Raw genomic sequence first — 21,259 nt, forward strand, 5'->3', positions numbered from 1 at the left:
CTATCTGGGTCTCTTAGGAGTAATAATGGAACAATTGTGCAGTATACCAGGCCTTCACTGATTTATGTCTGGTAAGGTGAGTGGAGGGCAGAAGTGTGGTATGTGCAGGCAGACACAGGTACATTCTGGTCTTGGCAGAAACAGAAAGCAAGTTTTCTGGTACTCCTGTAACATACCATACCGTGTATTTCTGCAGCACAACACTTAGGGCATCTTGGAGCTAAAAAACGGATGTTTACTGCTACCCACTTCAGAGGTACTCAATTTAACGACCTCAGAAGGATAAAAGCCTAAGTGGGCCCAGTGGGATTTGAATCTTTGACTATGAGGTAAAACACTGATTCCTGGAGTGGATGCATTAGTCCACTGAACTATCAGCCTGTCGAAGGAGAAGAATAGAGGGAGGGTAAAATATCCCCATCTGCTGCCCCACGTAGAAGTGGCTTTCAGAACCTGTAACCCTTGGTAAATAGGAAAGTAGTATAGGGAGAGTCTGATTTGTTCAGCCCTTTCCCTAGAGAGAGTGAGCAGCAATGTGCCGGTGCAGGAGAGGATTGACTAGGAGATACCAGTCTGCCCAACTATTACCCATCATGGACTACCTTTACCAGACCCTCTACTACTGAAGGGCAAAATGGGATGAATGGACGATTTGTGTATCCTCATCAAGTACCACCAGATTGATACTACTTTGTGAATGGACCATGGGTGCTTCATTGTACTAACCTGAGTTCTCATTTCTGGTTCTATTGCTAAAAGACATGTCTAGTAGTTTTTTTTCATTAATATACTAATATTAAAAGTCGCCGCAATTATAGCTTATGCTGGAACATCCAAAACACAATATATTTTAAAGGGTAACTGCACAGAATTTGAATACTGGTATTAATTATGTGGTAACTGTATGGCAGTCAATTGTTCATCTGCCCTCTTTTTGTCTGAAGGAAGTTGCAATCAAGCAGACAGACAGAACAAGTGTAGTGAGTAAGCCAGGACACATTTGGAGATTATCTTGGGTTGTTTGCGTTATCTCCATTTCTCGATTGATAAAAATATCATAATATTAAATAGTTGTAAATAAGACACATCATTTTAATGTGGTGTGCCTAAGGGAGCCGAATATTTCAAATTGATTGGTTACTTTTCTGCACTCTTACCTTTAATTTTCCCACATCACTGTGTGTAGGACAGAGATAAAGGTTTACCATCAGCTACAATTTGTAATTACATTAAAATGTAATAAATATGCCTGAGAGACTGTTAATCAACTTGATACATTATTAAATAAAGCCATGTAAACTAAGAATTTCACCATACACGTATGACAAAAATATTTTTATTCCGTTGTACAAATGTGTTACTTTAATAGTAAATACAAAGATAGACAAACAATGAACACACCTCTTGTATTATCAAAGTAAAAACTTCTTACCTTAATACATACATGTGGCATTAGCAATTCTAATGATGATCCGTTTGGCACTGTATTGCACTTGTAGTAGCAAGCTTTTATGATATTCATATAAAACATTTCAGAAGAACAGCCATCAAAAGGTGCAGTAAAATTCTTCATAAACAGAGAAAAACTCCATTACAGAAACCTTTGTAAGATAGCTCATCACGTAATTTCATGTTTGAGCCCGATATTCGGAAAGTCCTTTTAAAAAACAGCAATTGATTTAGCACAGATCAAAATCATGATTTAATAAATCGCATTTATAAAAACAATATCCTCAAAAGGGTTAATTTCCTACCAGTTAACATTCTTGCTGTCAAAAGATACTCAGCCTCGATTCACATCACCCACCCATTTTGAAATGGTATCTGCTGGAAAAGTGCATTTGTGGGAGACATCATTGCTTCACTAAATTATCCACTTTACCAAGATAAAATAAGAATGCACATGAAAGTAGTAAAACTGTATTTACACACATCCTTTATATGTGCCATATCCTACACATTTAACTCTCCCTTATACAGCTTTAAGAAACATTCGAAAAACTGCAGCCCACAATCAATGCCACATTTATTTGCATTTTTTTTATTTTAACATTAACCATAAAGAGATTTCAAGACATGTCACCTCTGGTTATGGAGATAGAAGACAAGTACTGTACCACATTTAGCAGACAATTAATTTGACTTTAGACAGACAAGGATGATACACCAAAAAAAAAGATAAAATTATGTGCCTTTGGAATTTCTTTGTCTTAAATAGATATTTCAGAAGTGTGACTGGAATGTGAAAATCCATGTTAACTCTATTACTGGGCATTACTCTTAATAAAATCTATTTGGTAAAAAAATATATTAAATACATTCTTCACAAACTTTTTTATGCAGCACAGGGCCGTTGTGCAATTACTTTTAAGGCTGTAGTGTTGGTAAATCTTTGGCTTTAAGCACAAGCAATGATCCACTTTTCTAGGTCACAGGAGGCAGAAATTGTACAAGTAAAGGAGTTAAGAAAATATGTTTGTGCATAGACTTGTATCCACCTGTATCTGGAAGTGAATGCACCGCTTGAGCATTTGCAGGTTTTCATCAATCACTAATTTTCAATGTTTGAAAGTACGAGGAGACCTCGGACTCTTGCAGCATTTGCACTGCCACTGACTCACTCAACTAAGATGGCGAATCTGCTGGAGGTATTCCAATGTGCAGGCCGTATCTCCTCAGAGAAGCTTTTCCATCCACTCCATTGTTGATAAGTATGCTTTGCCGCGGTGCAAGCTGGGGATTTCATTATCAAGCTTGGCCAGTGCGAATTAAAGAGATATGCTTTCTCAGACATAGCCCACCAAGCCATTCTCTGAATTCCAGCTTTTCCTGGAGGCCGTTCCTCCACAGAAGGAAAAGGCAACTTTCAGTAGGGCCGCGTCAGAAAAGCCAGCAGTAAGTTTCCAGCCGAACCAAACTGGGCTCCCATGACAGTGATTAGTGCTGACTGGTGAAGAACAGAAAGAGGCAGGGCATTTCTTCTCAAGCGCCTGCCTCGTGCCTAAAGAGTAGTCCTCTTCTTCCTTAGGGGTTTCAATTCCGCATACTGCACCTGTAAAAACAAACAGACATGACGTTCACTGTTAGGTAACTCCAGCTCACTCCAGTGTGTGTTAATGGCTCCCGAAGGACAGCGCTTGAGGGAAACCACGGAAGGTTCAAAAGTAATGAATCATTCTCTAAACACGTGAACGTGGGGGATTAATTGCAGGAAAGGTTTGAGAAGCCATGCATCATTTCTTGAAACAAAAATATTAAAAGCAGATTTTTCTAATGAGATGCATGGGATTTCTACCTGATTTCAGCACTGTGGATGGGTGTCTGTTCGCGGTTTTAGCCTGCTCATAATAGGGAATAGGAAGTCGTGCAGCAAGTGAAACCCATTTGGGAAACCAGTTGCAACGAACAGTCCCCTCTAAAAACACTGGACTCAAAATTAAACAAATGCATTTGAAGGAAAGAAAAAAAACGGGGAGGTGAACCATTTTACGAGGACATATTTCCCACATTCAAACAGAGCAAAGCAATTTGCCTGTAGGGAACTCTGTTACCATGATAATGACTTAAACATCAGTGAAAAATGTAGAGCACTGGTGTAATCCCAAGGGCCAAATTGTCGAGTGTGCTGCTGAAAAGGATTCCCAGAAGGCATGTAAGGAATCCAACACAAAGTGGTGTTCTTTCAATCAGCATCTCCATGGCGTACCTCGGTTTATGTGTGTCAATCTTGCAGTCTGCTGAAATACTACACACATGCCGGCTCTCGCCAAAGCAGCAAAATGATTTAAAATGCATTACAAGTACTACCAGAGAACTCGAAAACAGATCTGTTTATTTTTACTGAAATGTCTTTAATTGCAGTCTCATGTTACCGTGTACATGTGCAAACACTTTTAGCATTGACATGTAACAAAATAAGACATAACCAGTGTTCTAGACAAAGGTATATAATTCAAATGGTAAATATAGAGCTTAACTACATTATATAAATATACATATATGTGTGTGTTTATTTAAATATATATTCACTGAAAAAAACAAAGATTAAAGTGACATTATATTAGGTGAAAATTTCAGTGACATCGTGACGTATTTAAAATAAATTAAAAAACGGACTCACTAGTTATCTCAAGTAACTATAAGTTGTGCCTTATGGGGGCTATATCTCGTGCCCCCACCTTGCACAGTCTTGCCTTCAATGATGTCATTGCAAATGTTGCAGTGATGTTATTGTACATGTAATATATGTGAGGTCTTCTCACCTTCAGAGCCTACCACCAGTCGGGTCCCACCTATCTGTCCCAAAGGTTTGGAAGATACACCCCCTCTCGATCGCTCAGGTCCTCCAACCTGAACCTACTGGTGGTCCCCAGATTTAGGCTCTCAACCAAAGGTGGAAAATCTTTAGGAAAATCTTTAGGTTTTTTGGGAGCTAGAGCCTGGAACAAGCTCCCCACCCAGATGCGTCTGATCCCTTCAGAAAACCTGTTTCGCAAGGCTCTCAAAACCTGGATTTTTAATGCATCTGACACCCTCGTCCTAAAACTAATTTAACTTAACACAATTCAGTCAGCCCCCTCTCCCCCCCTCCCCCTTTTAGTCGCCCGTACATTTCCTTTCTCCCCTCCTCTGTGACACTTTTACCACTAGCGCCAAGATGCTCCTTGGAGTGTAAGTTGCGCTCTATAAAAACCGTATCATATCATATCATATCATATCAGCTGTGCATGACGAGAGCGCGAGTTGTGGTCAAGTGTTTTTTTTAATTTAAAATGTTACATTGTCACTGAGGGAGTTTTTACTTTTTTATTTATTAAACATAAAGTAATATTTTACTACCTTACATAAAGCTAATCCCTCAACATGCACACATGGCGTCGGATTGGCTACAGACCCTGCGCCCAACCCTCCATGGGCAGCAAACCCGCACCACACATAGCTTACTGCTGCATGCAATGTTTTATTGGCCACTGGCCAGGCTTGGCTGTGTCTAACCCCTCACAGCAGGCGCGGCTCTAGGCTCATGGCGGCCCTGGGCAGGGAGCGTAGGTGGGGGGCCCCGGAAGAGGGGGTCCGGGCGGGGCGGAGCACAGAGGCCAGTGAAGAGGGGGGGTCAGGGTGTTTGGAAGTGGAACAGAACCGCAGGCCGCCAAATCCCTGCCAGGGGCCGCCCCGAAAATATGTATATATCCTCAGAGGATTATTATATTAAGGATATATATGGGCATGGTGGCCACTGGGGTTTGGTGGCCCTGTGCAGGTGCACAGCTTGCACATGCCTAAGGCCGCCCCTGCTCATAGGCAAGAAACAAGACGACATGCATGGCCTTCGTCCATGTGCGTCGAGGTGTTGGCTGCAGCCGTGAGAAATGTGAGATTGGACGGCCAGTTTCTGCCTCTGACCCTTATGACCTGACACAATGCATAGCCTTATGGCATGCAAATCCTGGCCACAGTCAGGCAGACTTACTGACTTTCGCTAGCTGCGGGCTTCTGAGAAAACCTTTGGGTACCAGCACTTACTATTTTACAAATTAAGCACTGCTCTCATCATATCAACAAGATCATGGCTAGATAAAATAAATAAAACACTCCTTCTGGGCGATCTGTAACAACACTTTTCACTGTCTCAAAAAGATCGATAACGATCCTCACCTTATTTAAGTTACACCTAAAACCTCTTTTGGGCTTCATAGATAAACTAGACCTCTCTTTCCATCAAGATGTAGAAAACCTATATACTGATATAAGGAATATTAACAGCATCCCCCAAATAATGACATAAAAGAATTCTATTCCAAAAGATGAAACTGAAATGGAATCGGAACAATACTCAGTTCCTGATAGTCAGCTCTAACCTAAAAAAAAAGTGCAGCAAAAAATTGAAATGTATTTTTTGCTTTGAGTGGGCCTCGCTAAAATTTTAAATACACTTGTGAAATTAAAAAAATTCTGAAATATTGCACTATGCAAATTTCGAAATAGGCAACATTTTGGATAATGCAATTTTGCATAACTTTTTATTCAAGGGTGCATCTTGTGCAAAATAAAAAGTCTTGTCATTTTTCAGTTAAAGACTGGTTTGCACAGAAACTGTCTCACAAGAGACATTTTCCGCTTGAACTAGTCTCGTGCCAGTATCTTGAAAGAATTTATTTTATTTTTACACAATGTGCACACTTTTTCGCAAAAGTGTAATTAATTAACATTTTCACGGAATTTCCCAATGATAAATGATGGGATTTTGCCATATGTTTTTAAGTTGACAAATCTCTGGGTTCCAATTTAGATAACTAACAGAAAAGTCTTATCCCCAGACAAGGTGTCCGCGTCTGCCTGAAAGTTTTAAGTTTTTTCTAGATCATGTGAAGTGTTTCACAGCTTTGAAAATGAAAGAGGAAGATCTAAAAGTACTGAAGGCTTTGAGAGAGTCATTTGAGTTTAAATAGCATAGGGGTGATATGCTCACATTTCCTAATAAATGTAATAAGTCTTGCAGCTTTATTAAGAACAATTTTCATTGGGGCTGTCCTGGTGACTGGGAAGTCAGTGAGGATAAATGTCCCACATTACAACCTCAAGACTTCCATTGTGTGTGTTTGGGAGGTATGCTGTCAAACAACTTCACCAGCTGAGGCTTCATCTACACCAGTGCAGCTGCCGTAAATCGAGTGTTTTTTTTTATAGCAAAGTATCTTCGCTGAAAACGTTTTTACTGACAAGGAAAAACATAATACAATGTCTTTATTTTTCAGACCCAAAAAAAGAAATGTCTGAAAAGCATGGAGTTTTCTGCTTTCTCTTGCCCAGCACCACCATGGCTCACATAGGCAGAAAAATGAACATCAAAAGCCCCGTTCTTAATAGGATGAGCCTTCTGAGGTATACTGAATGGCAGCCATTTCGCCGATGGCCCACCTCTCAACATTTTAATGGCGGAGCCAGCTGATGCTACAAAGTAAGAAACATAGTAGTTTCTGCATACCTGTAATAGTTGAGGAAACCAAGGGTGTTGCTAGCAGGACAGCAAATGGTTTGCAGTGGTTTGGCTCTATCACCTGCCAAAACTTACATGATCCCAAATACTTGAAGGACAAACTGACAATGGGATTAATACATCAGTAGTAAATGGTTCATACACCCTTGCTGTGTCTCTAAATCTTTCACACATCTGAAAAACAGTTATGGCTTTTAAAGGGCAGAGGATGTAGCCTTACGGCTAGAGTGGTTGACGTCGAAGCTGGGAAACTGGAAAGGGGCGACCACTCGGTCCCACCGAACGTATGGTTGGGTGCCCCGATCCTCCCGGGAAACCATTTTGGGCGGGGGGCGTGTCTCGGCTGGTATGCCCGAAGCGGCGCGCCTTTTCCCGCCCAAGAGGGGTTGTCCTAGACACCTACACCGATGACCACGCCCAGTAGGTGTACCGGAGGAGGGTACACGCCCTCCCGAAGAAGAATAAATGGAGCGGGAATCCGAAGAAGCGTCCTCTTGTTCCTGTGCTCTGAAGGCTGCACCCACTCGTTGCTCGTGAGCCCTCGACGGAACAAGCGGCAATTTTGAGAACTTTTAATTCTTGTGTTTCTCTTTCAGTGATTTAAGGCGAAGAATCCAGGACCGTGTTGATCGACTCGGAGCGGATAATCGAACCATGTCTGGCAAGAAGGCAGGAAAGGGTTCCGAGACAGACAAGGTGCTACGCATGTTGGTGAACCGAATAGCGGGCATGGAACGGAAAGTCGGCCAAGTCCCAGCGCTTGGTCGAGATTTGGCGGTCGTCAAAAAGCAACTGGCTGCAATGAACAAGCCTGGTAGCCCGAAGAAGGTAATAGGCCCGGCCTTGCCGGGAATCGTCCCAGAGGGTAGAGGGAAACGGGTCAAGAGGAGGGCGGTTGCAGGGGAGGTTCCGGTCCCTGAGGTGCCCCCGGTCACACCAGCTAATTACCCGGTACCGATCCCAGACGCGGGTCAACCGATCCCGGTTGTGATTACGCCCGCTAACGAGGAGGATATGCCTCCTGAACTGGCCACCCAGTTGGCCGCATGGCTCAATAAGAAGGCAGGGGGTGCTACGGCGCCCGGAGATACAGCCGAAGAGGCCAAGTTACTAATTCAGCAGTTGCAGCAGTCGCGAGATGCCGCGAAGGCGAATCTTCCTCTTGTTTCCCCACAGGTGATACCGGAAGGACCGGCAGCTGGTCGCGAGAAAACGGCGGGAACAACGACCGAACCGGGTAAGCTCGCTTTGCCGCTGGCGGGGGAGGGCTCATTACCCTCAAGGCGGGAGAGGGTGGTACAACATATCCCGATTGCCACCAAAGAATTGATATGGGCAGACAAGTATGTCAATATGTTTTCGTTATTAACTGACCATCGAGAGATGGAATATGCTAAAACACAGAAAGATTTGTGGCACCCGAGCGTCTGGCGTGCCAAGTTTGCGGAGTTTCGGGTAGAGGAGACGATAACGAATTGGGCGAAGGCCTTTGCAATGTTTACTGCGATTATTGGTGAACGTAAGCCCGAGGTATTGACTGAACTGTCTTGTTATCAAACTCGCAAAATGGATTTTTATGAAATGTATGAGGGGGACGAATGGAAAGGTTACGACATGAAATTCCGTAAAGCGAAAGAGTATGATTCCTCTCTGACATGGGACTGCCTCGACTCAATTTCTTGGCATAAGCAGCTCCTGCCTGGGACGGCAGGGACATCCTCGCCAGGCGGGAGTGGGTCGGGGGTTTCCCGCCAAAAGCCCGCGGTGCCCTTTCGAGCAGGCGCCAGGGGTGATCACCAGCCGAAGGCCGGCGGGAATGGTGGAAAGCGGGGGGTCTGTTGGGGCTTCAATCGAGGCAACTGTAACAGACCGCAAGGAACATGTAGGTTCAAGCATGTGTGTGCGGGCTGTGGGAATTCCTCACTTATACGGCTGCCACATCCCGGCGGGGGATTTTCGAGGGGAACCTTTTTGTAAAAACCAGCTATCAGCGCAGCAGAATCCAAGTGTGGTAGAGAGAAAACTAGCAAAAGAAGTGAGTCTAGCGCCCGCCAGTGGCGGATTTCATCTGTTCCCCATTAGGGGTCGCCTGAAGAAGGAACTGGGGGAGTTTAGGCTGATCCATAACCTGTCTGCTCCAAGGGGTTTCTCGGTGAACGATGCTATTGACCCAGAAGTTTGTTCGGTGCGGTATGCGTCATTCGATGATGCCGTCACCATGTTAAATCGCCTGGGCCCCGGGGCGCTGATGGCAAAATCAGATATCAAATCAGCGTTCCGCTTGCTCCCGGTACACCCACAGGATCAGCGTTTGCTAGGTTTTGCTTTCCAAGGGAATTATTACATGGATAAATGCATGCCGATGGGTTGCTCCATTTCTTGTGCCTATTTTGAAAGATTCAGCTGTTTTTTAGAGTGGGCATTCACCGAGGCCACAGGGCATAGGTATGTTATGCATTATCTAGATGACTTTCTGTTCTTGGGAGCAGCCGGCGACACGAAATGTGCGCAGGCGCTACAGGACTTTTGCATCCTCATGAGGGAGTTCGGAGTCCCATTGGCACCAGGTAAGACGGTTGGACCATCTCCTTCACTGGAGTTTCTGGGAATTGAGCTCGATTCTGTGGAGGGGTGTTTCCGTTTGCCGGTGGGTAAGGTAGCTAAATTTAGGGCTTCCCTAGAACTTTGCCTTGGTAAGGAGAAAGTGACCCTGCACCAGTTACAGCAAACAGTGGGTCAGCTTAACCTTGCCTTGAGAGTTATATCAATGGCCCGCCCCTTCTCACGCTCTATTGCACAAGCTATGGTTGGTCTCAAAGAAGGACACCACCGTACGAGACTGTCTGCAGAGGTTCGCTAGGATATGCGCATTTGGTTGGCATTTCTGGCGGACTTCAACGGTCGAGTAGTGTGGAGCAAGCCGCCAGCGTCTTCGGACGAGCTGGGTTTATGGACCGACTCGGCGGGGAGCGTGGGATTTGGCGCCATTTTTGGTAACCGATGGTCGGCGCAAACATGGCCGGCGTGGTGGCACTCCAGCGGTCTCACAAGTAACATTGGGTTCCTGGAGCTGTTCCCTATTCTTGTTGCTCTGATGGCATGGCCAGACGATTTCAGAGACCGCTCGGTGGTATTTTGGTCTGATAATATGACTGTTGTCGAATGTATTAACCAACAGGCAGCACGCTGCAAATGGATCTTGAGATTGTTAAAAGAAATTATGCTGCTTTGCATGAGACTGAATGTACAGTTCAGGGCGAAACATGTGCCGGGTGTACTGAATCATGCGGCTGATGCACTCTCTCGTTTGCATATGCAGGCGTTACCTACCTACAGCGGACCTAGCGGCGGCACCATTCCCCGAAACACTCTGGCTAATCGGTGCCCCGGATTACAAGACCTCGTGGCAGCAAGCTTAGCCCCCAGGACAAGGAAGGCATACGAAGGAGCGTTTCGTTCCTATTGTGCATTTTTGGGTCCGACAGGGAATCAGAACTGGGGTCAGGAGGAATCCTTCCTAGGGTTCTTGGTAGCACTGCACATAGAAGGCCGACAGTGTAGTTGTGCAGCTCGTGCGAGGGTCCCCCACGTGCCCGATAATGTGTATAGAGGAATACTTGGCACTGAGGGGGAATACATGGGGGGGGGGGAGTTTGCTGAGGCACAACGATGGCACCCCACTGACGAGGTTTCAGTTCCAGAGGGTGCTAGCACTGACAATCGCTGCTGCGGGCATGGACCCGGGCGATTTTGGGACCCACTCCTTTAGGATAGGGGCTGCTACTGAGGCTACGGCCAGGGGTCAGAGTGCAGAGGAAGTGAAACGATTGGGACGATGGTCCTCGGATTGCTTCAAATGGTATGTGCGATTGCACATGTTGTGAAGTCAATTGACATGCACTCACGCTTCTTGTCTTTTGTTTGAATTACAGTTTCGCGAGCATATCATGCGGGGCGGAATTCGCAGTCGACCCAGTACCAGGATACCAGCGGTCATGGATCACCGTCTGAGGAGAGAGTGGTGTGGGTCGTGGGCCACTCATACGTGAGGCGGGCCGGGGACGTATTCAAAGCAGGTGACGCGACTCGCGCAGCTGGGGAATACCGGTACAGAGTGGCCTTCCATGGAAGGGGCGGGCTCTGTATTGACCAATTCAAATCTTTTGTTGAGGGTCTTTTAGGGCGGCAGAGGTCACCCCCATCTGTAGTCATAGTACACCTGGGGGGCAATGACTTGGTGACTCTGGGTAGACGAATATTGTTCGAGCAAGTTTTGTCTGCTGTTAGCTGGTTGGCAAAAAGAATCCCGGGGTGCACGATTGCCTGGTCCCACATGATTCCCAAGAAAGTATGGCGGGGGGGCCTTTCGGTGTCAGCACTGAACCATTCGGTGAAGAAGGTTAACAATAAAATTGGTAGATTGTTTCGCTCAGCACAATTGCATAGTATTCCTCATGGGTGTATTCGGGGTGATCACATGTACCTAAATGATGGGGTTCACCTGACCCGGGAGGGGAATGTTTTACTCATAGGAGACTTCATAGCATGGCTAAGTGGTTTGAGGAAGCATGACCTTTAGGAGGAGTCTGGGGGGGGGCCGGATAGCCGGTCAACTATCCGGCCTGTGGCGGTAAGGTCATGATCGGTGAGCAGTAATTTCAAGGTCCCTAGAGTGGGGCGCCACCCAATATGGATGGGAGCGCCCGGGGGGAGGCGGCCATTGGCCCCTCCCACTGGGAGGCGGAACCCACTAATGATGGGTCGCCTAAGGGGAGACGGCCATAGGCCCCTTCCAGGGGAGGAGGCGGCTATATGCCCCTCCTACGAATTTCCCAGGCATGGATGTGTGCCACATGGCACATTTCAAAAAGCAAAAAAGTGCTTTTTGAAAGGAAATCGCTAATTACCACCAACTTGAAGTTGGTGATAATAAGCGATTCCTTAAGGATCACTCTTTAATGTGCTTCCTACATTGCATTTAAGGAATCGGTATTACAGATTCCTTAAATGCAAGAGCAATAAGGAATTGGTATTAAGGAATCGGTATTTACTTACCTACATTAGGAATGGCTAAATACCAGTCGGTAACACTGAAATTTACTGAATTTCGGCGATACCGACCAGTATTTAGCCACCTACATCTGGCCGTTAATCTCCCTGGGCCTAAAAAATGAATGTGCCCTTATGTAACGAAACTGGTGCTATGTAAAGCACTCTGATACCAGATATCTTCGGGTGTAGTTAGCGATATATAAAACTATTAAAAAAAAATTCAAGTATAGAACAAAATGTTTTCACTGGGTCTTTGTATCAGGATCTTACATCACCCACTCCTTTCCTCAACATTGTTTTAATAACTACTAACTTCATAAAATATCAATCTCCTTTACTCAGAATAAAATACCTGCAATAGCCAGTGACAACAATAACAAATGAAGGTTAGAACGGACACATCTACTCTATGTTATGTCACTCTCAAAATATTGTTAAATGTGTTTTATGTATGCACGTAAGTAGGGCTGTTTGAGAAGTAAAGTCCTAGTAACAGAGGTCTTTTTAAGTTTAAAGGACACTCTTGATAGTTAGAGCAGCGACAGAGTTGTTTAAACAAATCATCTTTATAACATTGGTAGAATAAGATGGTTCTACAGTACATTGAATCCAATGGAGCTAACACATATGTTGAAGGAATGGCCGTACCACACAACTAAGAATTTTATGCAGACACCCACCTGCGGCTTCTTTCATGACTATTGGTTTGTTTGAGGTCACAAGTTATACATTGTCAGTTATAAATAATCATGGTTTTATCAGGTATCTGACCAAGCATTTCATCAGCGTCTACCAGAAACTCTTGATTCTATCATAAAAACAAAAACACCCTTCTTCTCTTTGGAATTTTCACCCTTTACATCGCCTCCATTAATCCTATTATAATAAACTATTTCAGTATCACTATTCATTTAGTCCTTAATACCTGTGATGCAGTTGTGTATGTTTACTGTGCACCACTGGTCTTTAAAGCCAACCCCATTCTTTATGAATACCCCAAGAAGTTAGGATTCAGGCAAGATGATTGATCCAATGGGGCTGGAGAGGATCGAGAACAGATCCATGGTGTCCGAGACGAGAACACTAAACTGCTTCCTGATAGTGATGCTCACGTACTAACGTCCTGGTTTGGGGTCACGTACAGGTCATGAAGGGTACAGCCCAATTTAGTCTTTGTCTGTACTTAATCCTGTCCTTAACAACGTGGTGTGTGGTTGCATTGGCTTTTTGATTTTCATTTTAGTTCTCATCCTTTTTGAGCCTCTTCACTGTGTTTTTTTTCCTTTACTGTGTCCTTGGTTTCCTTTACTTCTGTCCCATCTTAGAATTATTGTTTTTATTGTCATTTGTCTCGTTTTGTGTAGAGATAAAACTTGTGTGCATTACGCAGCACCCATGGGCTTGACCTTACTCCAAGTTTGCCCCCAGCTTGTCATAGCACCATCCATGGCTGAAACTGGCCAGCCTTGTTTCAGTTGTTATTTGTTGTTGCTGTTCAGCTGAAAAATTACACTTATCGTATATGCCCTGACTTCCAGCTGGTCAAATCTATCATTCCAGACTATTTCACTTTCTATGTCTTTCCTGTTTCTCTCCTGCGTTTGTCTGGTGATCTGTTTTATCTCGATCACTAGCACAGATATCCAGGTACTGAATTTGCTTTCAGCGGATCCTCAATACTGAAACCAAACATAGAGACAGGAATCTGACATCTGTACCTCCAGAGCAGTAGACACTGGAGGATATGATGCTGTCATCACAGGGCTAGATTTTATTTTGTTAGGAGTTTTTATTCTGCGCTTATTTGAGCCATGATGCTACACAGTATATGTCCAAAGCCATTTGAAAAAGGCTTTCAACAAAGGCCCAAACCACAGCAGAACAGCAAAGGATTTTTTTTTTTTTGTGGCTGAATGTTGTCAATTGCAAGATCATAATTTATGCTTATACTAAGACCACTTGTTATCACGTTTCTCCAGAGCTGGTCCCACTGAAGTGTCTTGATGTGATAAATCTGTTACCTTGAGAGAAAGGAAGGATTTTTTTCAACAGAGAAAACAGTTTCACATTTGTGTGGGAGAACATTGGATCCCTAAAACACACCAGATTAACTTTAATCTCCCTATATGATTGAAGATAGCACTAAAATTCCAATAAGCACGGGCTATTTGCATTTGTGATATATATTGACTGCAGCTTGATGGGCACTTGATCATTGTACAAGAGCCTCATTCAACACCCTTATGAAATGGTGTTGTTGGCTGGGGGGTGAATCAGTACTTCTCAAGCAACAGCCACAATCCCGTCAGGGGGAACCACAAAAATTCATTAAAATAACCTGTGCTTAACCCTATGGTAGCTTGGCACAAATGCAGTCAGGCTTAACTTTTGTGGCAGAATACAAATAGTAATAAAGTGAAAACAAAACAAGAGAAAAATCCCACACTAATGTAGAAAAAAAGAATAATATCTAATAGATTATTGACACCAGATCAGTAGAACTGGAGTTATGAGTTTGTAAAGGATTTTAGGACAATCTAGCACCTCAAAGAAGATCAAAGGGCCAATCACAGACATCAAGTTGCACAAGACCAAGAATAGTCAAACGTTATGCTTGACCGCGTTTCGGATACAAGAAGTGGATGGGTCTTGGTCTCAGCTTGCCTTTGGACTTAAGAAAAATGTAAGAGAAGGTTAAGTTCAGCAGGGCATGACAGTCGGCAATGTCCGAGGATGAGCTGTCGTCAGAGAGATGATGGATGACAACACAGTGTTGCAAGGCTTCTGTTTGGAAACAGAACTATGCCTGGGACCATAGGACTTTGGATTGTAGGGACTCAGTCACCATACTACATCAGTACCTAGGGACCCAAATCCAACTAGATCATAGTGCCTTACCTGCCCTCCTAACCTTCCCAGAGTAACAGGTGAATTGGCACCCCAGAGCACAACTTTCTAGTCACCATAAACCATGGAAACCAATCTGTAGTTAGGTGGTCTTCATATCAGGTTGTGCAAAGCTAGCGCGCCTGTCCCGGGACCTTTCCCCTCTGCAAGAATCTTCTTCTCTGTTTTCAAAAGCCAAGTCTATGATAAGAGGTGACTCACTTGAAAGCAGCAGCTGTTCCTTTGTGGTGTGTCTAAATGCCAAGCTATGTTGTTAACTGATGACAGAAGAAACAGGACACAGTGTTGTTCGACCACGTACGAAATGTTCACACTGAGTCCCAAAAAGGAGAACTGAATAATAAAAACATGTGCAGCGTATTTCTAAAATAATATCGTGGCACAAAAACAAACATGCTGTGTGTTACGTATGCAAAGCAAAGCAGCCTACATTGTGTTATGAAGATAAAATAAGGGAGAACTAAGTGGGGCCTAAAGGGAACTCATGACAACAGCGAAGATTTCTTCATTTGGATTTAATCTCTTTTTTGGAAGGCGAAGACCTCCAGCAGGATGAAGCTGCAGGCCGCATTCGATGAGTGCTCCTAGAGGCTGGCTACCGTTCCAGAGATCAGTCTCTGAACAGGTTCTGCTGAGGTTGAGAAAATGTAGCGGGATCTGCCGTTAAGTCAAGCCCACCAACAATGCACCGTGGGTGGATCAGCAAGCAGGTCGGTCCCAGTCTCCTCTCAGTTCTCAGAGTAGTTTTTGGTACAAAATATTTAAGTCCAAATTTTGGGATTTTAATTGGTTGGGCACCTTTACCACCACTTCCAAGAGACCAGGATTGGAGACACTACTTGGAGGGTTAGGGCTCACTTCCGGCTGGTTCAAGGTGCATTTTAAAACTTTTTGGAACTTTTTGTGTCCCTGTAGCTCTGATCAGATTGCCACTAAACTAGCTCTTTGAGTCACTGTGGTGGAACTGTGTCAGAGAGGAAGGCAAGTATCAAGTAACAGGGCAGCCCATGAGGGCACTGCTAAGGATTTAGGAAGCAGAATCGTCCTCTTGCAGCAGGGCAGTCCTCTGAAGTACTCAGCAGGCCTTAGGCAGCAGGGCAGTTCTCTGAGAATCCTCCAGATGTTCATAAGTGAACTGAAGAGTGAATCTAAGGAACCTAATAACTGGTGCCAGTTTTGATGTGGAAGAATCTTCTAGAGTTTTCCCCCCACAGATAGTCCTGGAATTTCCTGCCAGGCTCCAGTGGGTCTGGGGTTACAAAAGGCTAGTGTTCTTTGTTTGCGTGCTTAGACAAGTTGTTTGTTTGTGTGGTGAAGAAACTCCTTTAAAATGTAAGAGGGGCTTAGCACAGCTCTGCCCCTCCCATCCTCTCAGGATGCCCCATCCTGCCAACACCTAAACCCTTTGTGTTACAGTCTAGGAGAAATACATACGAGCATTTGGTAACTACACCTAATAATGAGACCCAGGAAAAAGGCTGCAGGCACCAAATAGTTAGGACAAGAAAATGACAACTTTAAAAAACTATTTACAACAAGGGGTGGTGAGGGACAGAGTCTCTGAATTAAGCAGAAAACTCTCACCCAGTCAAGAGATCAGGGCTAGATCCAACACCGTTTTTTAGCTCACTGCACCATCCCAGTTTCAGAACCTGGCTGTATGCAAATTAGTCTGTTCCTGTCCCAGTGCATGATGGGAACAGGGCAAACCAAACTACAAAAGCCAATTCTTACACTGGGAAGGAAACAAGCTCCCGGGGACCGGTTTCTGGCATTACAGCCGTCTTCGGCCCGGTTTGCTTGAATCCTGATGGTGCAATGAGCAAGGGACTCATGTCTGAGTATACCCTTCCACGCTTAGGGTGGACAAAAATATTTACAACAAGGGGTGGTGAGGGACAGTCTCTCTGAATTAAGCAGAAAACTCTCACCCAGTCAAGAGATCAGGGCTAGATCCAACACCGTTTTTTAGCTCACTGCACCACCCCAGTTTCAGAACCTGGCTGTATGCAAATTAGTCTGTCCCCGGTAGCTTGTTTCCTTCCCAGTATAAGAATTGGCTTGGTAGTTTGGTCTGCCCTGTTCCCATGATGCACTGGGCCAGGGTCAGACTAATTTGCATATAGCCAAGTTCTGAGCTGGGATGGTGCAGTGAGCTAAAAAACGGTGATGGATCAAGCCCTGATCTTTGGACTGGGTAGGAGTGGTCTGCTTGATTCAGACACTCTGTTCATCACCACCCCCTTTTCTGAATCATTTTTGTCCACCATAAGCGTGGAAGGGTATACTCAGATGTGAGTCCCTAGCTCATTGCACCATCAGGATTCAAGCAAGCCGGGCCGAAGACGGCTGAAATGCCAGAAACCGGTCCCCCTTTTGTAAATCGATTTTGGCCACTATAGGTGTGGCAGGGTATACTCAGACATGAGTCCCTTTCTCACTGCTCCATCAGGATTCAAGCAAGCCGGGCCGAAGAGGCTGAAATGCCAGAAACCGGTCCCCGGTAGCTTGTCTCCTTTCTGGTAAAGAATTGGCTTGGTAGTTTAGTCTGCCCTGTTCCCATGATGCACTGGGCCAGGGACAGACTGATTTGCATATAGCCAGGTTCTGAGCTGGGATGGGGCAGTGAGATAAATAACGGTGATGGATCAAGCCCTGATCTTTGGACTGGGTAAGAGTGGTCTGCTCAATTCAGACACTCTGTTCATCACCACCCCCTTTTGTAAATCGATTTTGGCCACTATAGGTGTGGCAGGGTATACTCAGACATGAGTCCCTTTCTCACTGCTCCATCAGGATTCAAGCAAGCCGGGCCGAAGAGGCTGAAATGCCAGAAACCGGTCCCCGGTAGCTTGTCTCCTTTCTGGTAAAGAATTGGCTTGGTAGTTTAGTCTGCCCTGTTCCCATGATGCACTGGGCCAGGGACAGACTGATTTGCATATAGCCAGGTTCTGAGCTGGGATGGGGCAGTGAGATAAATAACGGTGATGGATCAAGCCCTGATCTTTGGACTGGGTAAGAGTGGTCTGCTCAATTCAGACACTCTGTTCATCACCACCCCCTTTTGTAAATCGATTTTGGCCACTATAGGTGTGGCAGGGTATACTCAGACATGAGTCCCTTTCTCACTGCTCCATCAGGATTCAAGCAAGCCGGGCCGAAGAGGCTGAAATGCCAGAAACCGGTCCCCGGTAGCTTGTCTCCTTTCTGGTAAAGAATTGGCTTGGTAGTTTAGTCTGCCCTGTTCCCATGATGCACTGGGCCAGGGACAGACTGATTTGCATATAGCCAGGTTCTGAGCTGGGATGGGGCAGTGAGATAAATAACGGTGATGGATCAAGCCCTGATCTTTGGACTGGGTAAGAGTGGTCTGCTCAATTCAGACACTCTGTTCATCACCACCCCCTTTTGCAAATTGATTTTCTAACAGAGCATAATTGCGATTAGTAAAAAATTCCGACCCTATCCAGGACTTGAAAAACAAACGTGACTGAGGGGCTAAAAAGGTTTCAAACCCCAGTCAGATTATTCTGTTAGCATAAGTAGGACAAAGTTGAGATAAATATCACCCTTTGATTCATTCAACAATTGAGTAATTGTTTGATGCTTTTTATGTATTTATGGTGTATAGTCAATGTAATGTGTACTTAAATGTTGAATGTTTTTCGTTTTGGATGTTATAAGATTCGCAACAAAAGAGTGTTGAATTGATAATGAAGGTGAATACCAATATGTATATATAAAAAAGCTACAAAGATTTCAAAAAATAAGTTTTGATAGCCCAAAATCAATAAAATGGATTGTTGAGGCAAAAAGTTATTGTCATGTATGGTATCAGAGGTATCAGTGTTGCAAAAAAAGTATTATAGATTCCAGCCTCTGAGGTCCTTAACTGAATCAACCCCTTTCATTATATACCAAGGACTGGATATGTGACATGATCCTTTGGCAAGATCAACTTTGCACGTACGCTGAACTACTCCCCCACTCCTAATGCCCCTGTGACATTTGGGGCCCACTGCAGTCATACTTACTATAGCACCCTACCATTGCTACTGATGAGCCATGAGCCCTAACCGCTACTGTAAATGCTGATGTACTCATTGTATCTCACTGACGGACATTTAAATTTAAAAAAAAGTCTCAGCGGGGACGCTCAACATCCTGTGATTCTGGGAAAATCGCTTAAATCTTTCTGTGCATAACAAAATGAATGTATCTGTCTGTAACTCAACTGGTGCTCATGTAAAGCACTCTAATACCTCCGGGGCGAGTTTGCAATATATAAAACAAAAACAAGAAGTGGGTTTAATTTCAGGCAATAAAAAGCCATCCAAGATAAAAATGTCTGCCCTAGCTAGAGTAAATAGGGAGGAGAGTCTTAGATATAATTGTGTTTCACATGCAAAGAGATGAAGCATCATTTTTTAGCGTCTGAGAACTATGGCCAGATATTCCTAGTACAATTTGAAAAAGTTAGGGCTAGAAGTGAGCCTTGAGGCACTCCCTGGCCTAGAGGTGAGGGACCCAAAGATTATTACTCCATTTTACTGGCTTGAATCTGTTTTCCGGTTAAGGTGCAAGCCAGGTCACTTAGGTGCCACTACTCATCTATTCCTTCTTTGTTTTGTGAACGGTGTAGTGGTTTAATATTTGACATGCCCAATAGATCTAGCAGGATGAGTAGATGTGTTGTCTAGGACCTCGAGGCATAATGTGTTATCGACATACTGAAAGATTGCTGTTTGAATTGTATAGCCACGTCTGAATTTGGACTTTTTCTGAATCAAAAAAAGAGCTGTTAGAACTGGTGGATAAGGTATGGATTGGGTTCCTATTATGTGTTGGTTGGTACTGGATCAGTTAAGTGAAGTGAGAAGATAGGTAATTATTTTTATATTCCTAATGAGTTTACTTGTAATCAATTGTCTAAGGTTCTTTTATGCCACATCAGTTTAGGAGTTGCAATTTGGAATAATTGATCAGCTGTTTAGTTAGATAGAGTAAGCTCAATCTGTTTAACCTGTTTAACAAATAATTGATATAATTATCTTTTTTTTAATTTTTGACATCACATCTGGGAAACAGTTTTGGTTTTTGTATCACAGTCAGCCTATAATTCTTATGCTTTATTATTTCATTTTGACGCGTTTCCAGGATCATATATAAATTTCCTTTTCTTCATTCAGCTATTTAGAGCATCATTGAGCTTATTTAACGTTTTATCTTCATACATTTATTTGTGCTAATTTGGTCACCATGTCCATGATCGGTTCATGCAATGTGCTGTAATTCGGAATGCCTTTAATTTCTTCTTAGGGTATTGTAATTCAGACAAGATATGTGGTGCCAAGCGAGAGATATCGAGATCCTTAGTGTCTCTTATCCATTGCTTAGTTCTTTTTACCTGGTAATTAGTTACTGTTTTACTGGATTGATTGAGAATGGAGTGAGGCGGTGGTGAGGGACAGAGTCTCTGAATTAAGCTTTCTGCTTAATTCAGAGACTCTGTCCCTCACCACCCCCTTTTTGTAAATATTTTTGTCCACCCTAAGCGTGGAAGGGTATTCTCAGATGTGAGACCCTTGCTCATTGCACCATCAGGATTCAAGCAAACCGGGCCGAAGACGGCTGTAATGCCAGAAACCGGTCCCCGGGAGCTTGTTTCCTTCCCAGTGTAAGAATTGGCTTCTGTAGTTTGGTTTGTCCTGTTCCCATCATGCACTGGGACAGGAATGGACTAATTTGCATACAGCCGGGTTCTGAAACTGGGATGGTGCAGTGAGCTAAAAAACGGTGTTGGATCTAGCCCTGATCTTTTGACTGGGTGAGAGCTTTCTGCTTAATTCAGAGACTCTGTCCCTCACCACCCCCTTTTTGTAAATATTTTTGTCCACCCTAAGCGTGGAAGGGTATTCTCAGATGTGAGACCCTTGCTCATTGCACCATCAGGATTCAAGCAAACCGGGCCGAAGACGGCTGTAATGCCAGAAACCGGTCCCCGGGAGCTTGTTTCCTTCCCAGTGTAAGAATTGGCTTCTGTAGTTTGGTTTGTCCTGTTCCCATCATGCACTGGGACAGGAATGGACTAATTTGCATACAGCCGGGTTCTGAAACTGGGATGGTGCAGTGAGCTAAAAAACGGTGTTGGATCTAGCCCTGATCTTTTGACTGGGTGAGAGCTTTCTGCTTAATACAGAGACTCTGTCCCTCACCACCCCCTTTTTGTAAATATTTTTGTCCACCCTAAGCGTGGAAGGGTATTCTCAGATGTGAGACCCTTGCTCATTGCACCATCAGGAT

The 21,259-nt window shown here is 44.2% G+C and overlaps 1 protein-coding gene across 2 annotated transcripts in view; it reads right to left on the reverse strand.

Annotated features, from left to right (window-relative positions):
- Positions 1–1,320: 1,320 nt before the first annotated feature.
- The window catches only part of MCTP2 (multiple C2 and transmembrane domain containing 2), an 864,328-nt gene continuing 844,389 nt past the window's right edge, over positions 1,321–21,259 (reverse strand). For both annotated transcript variants that reach the window (XM_086958087.1, XM_086958088.1), the window contains one exon: positions 1,321–3,052. In XM_086958087.1, coding sequence (XP_086814213.1) covers positions 3,002–3,052 — 51 coding nt within the window. In that variant the 3' untranslated portion in view covers positions 1,321–3,001. The remainder of the gene's footprint in view (positions 3,053–21,259) is intronic.

This window comes from Lissotriton vulgaris, chromosome 2_1, assembly GCF_964263255.1.
Source record: "Lissotriton vulgaris chromosome 2_1, aLisVul1.2, whole genome shotgun sequence".
NCBI lineage: Eukaryota > Metazoa > Chordata > Amphibia > Caudata > Salamandridae > Lissotriton > Lissotriton vulgaris.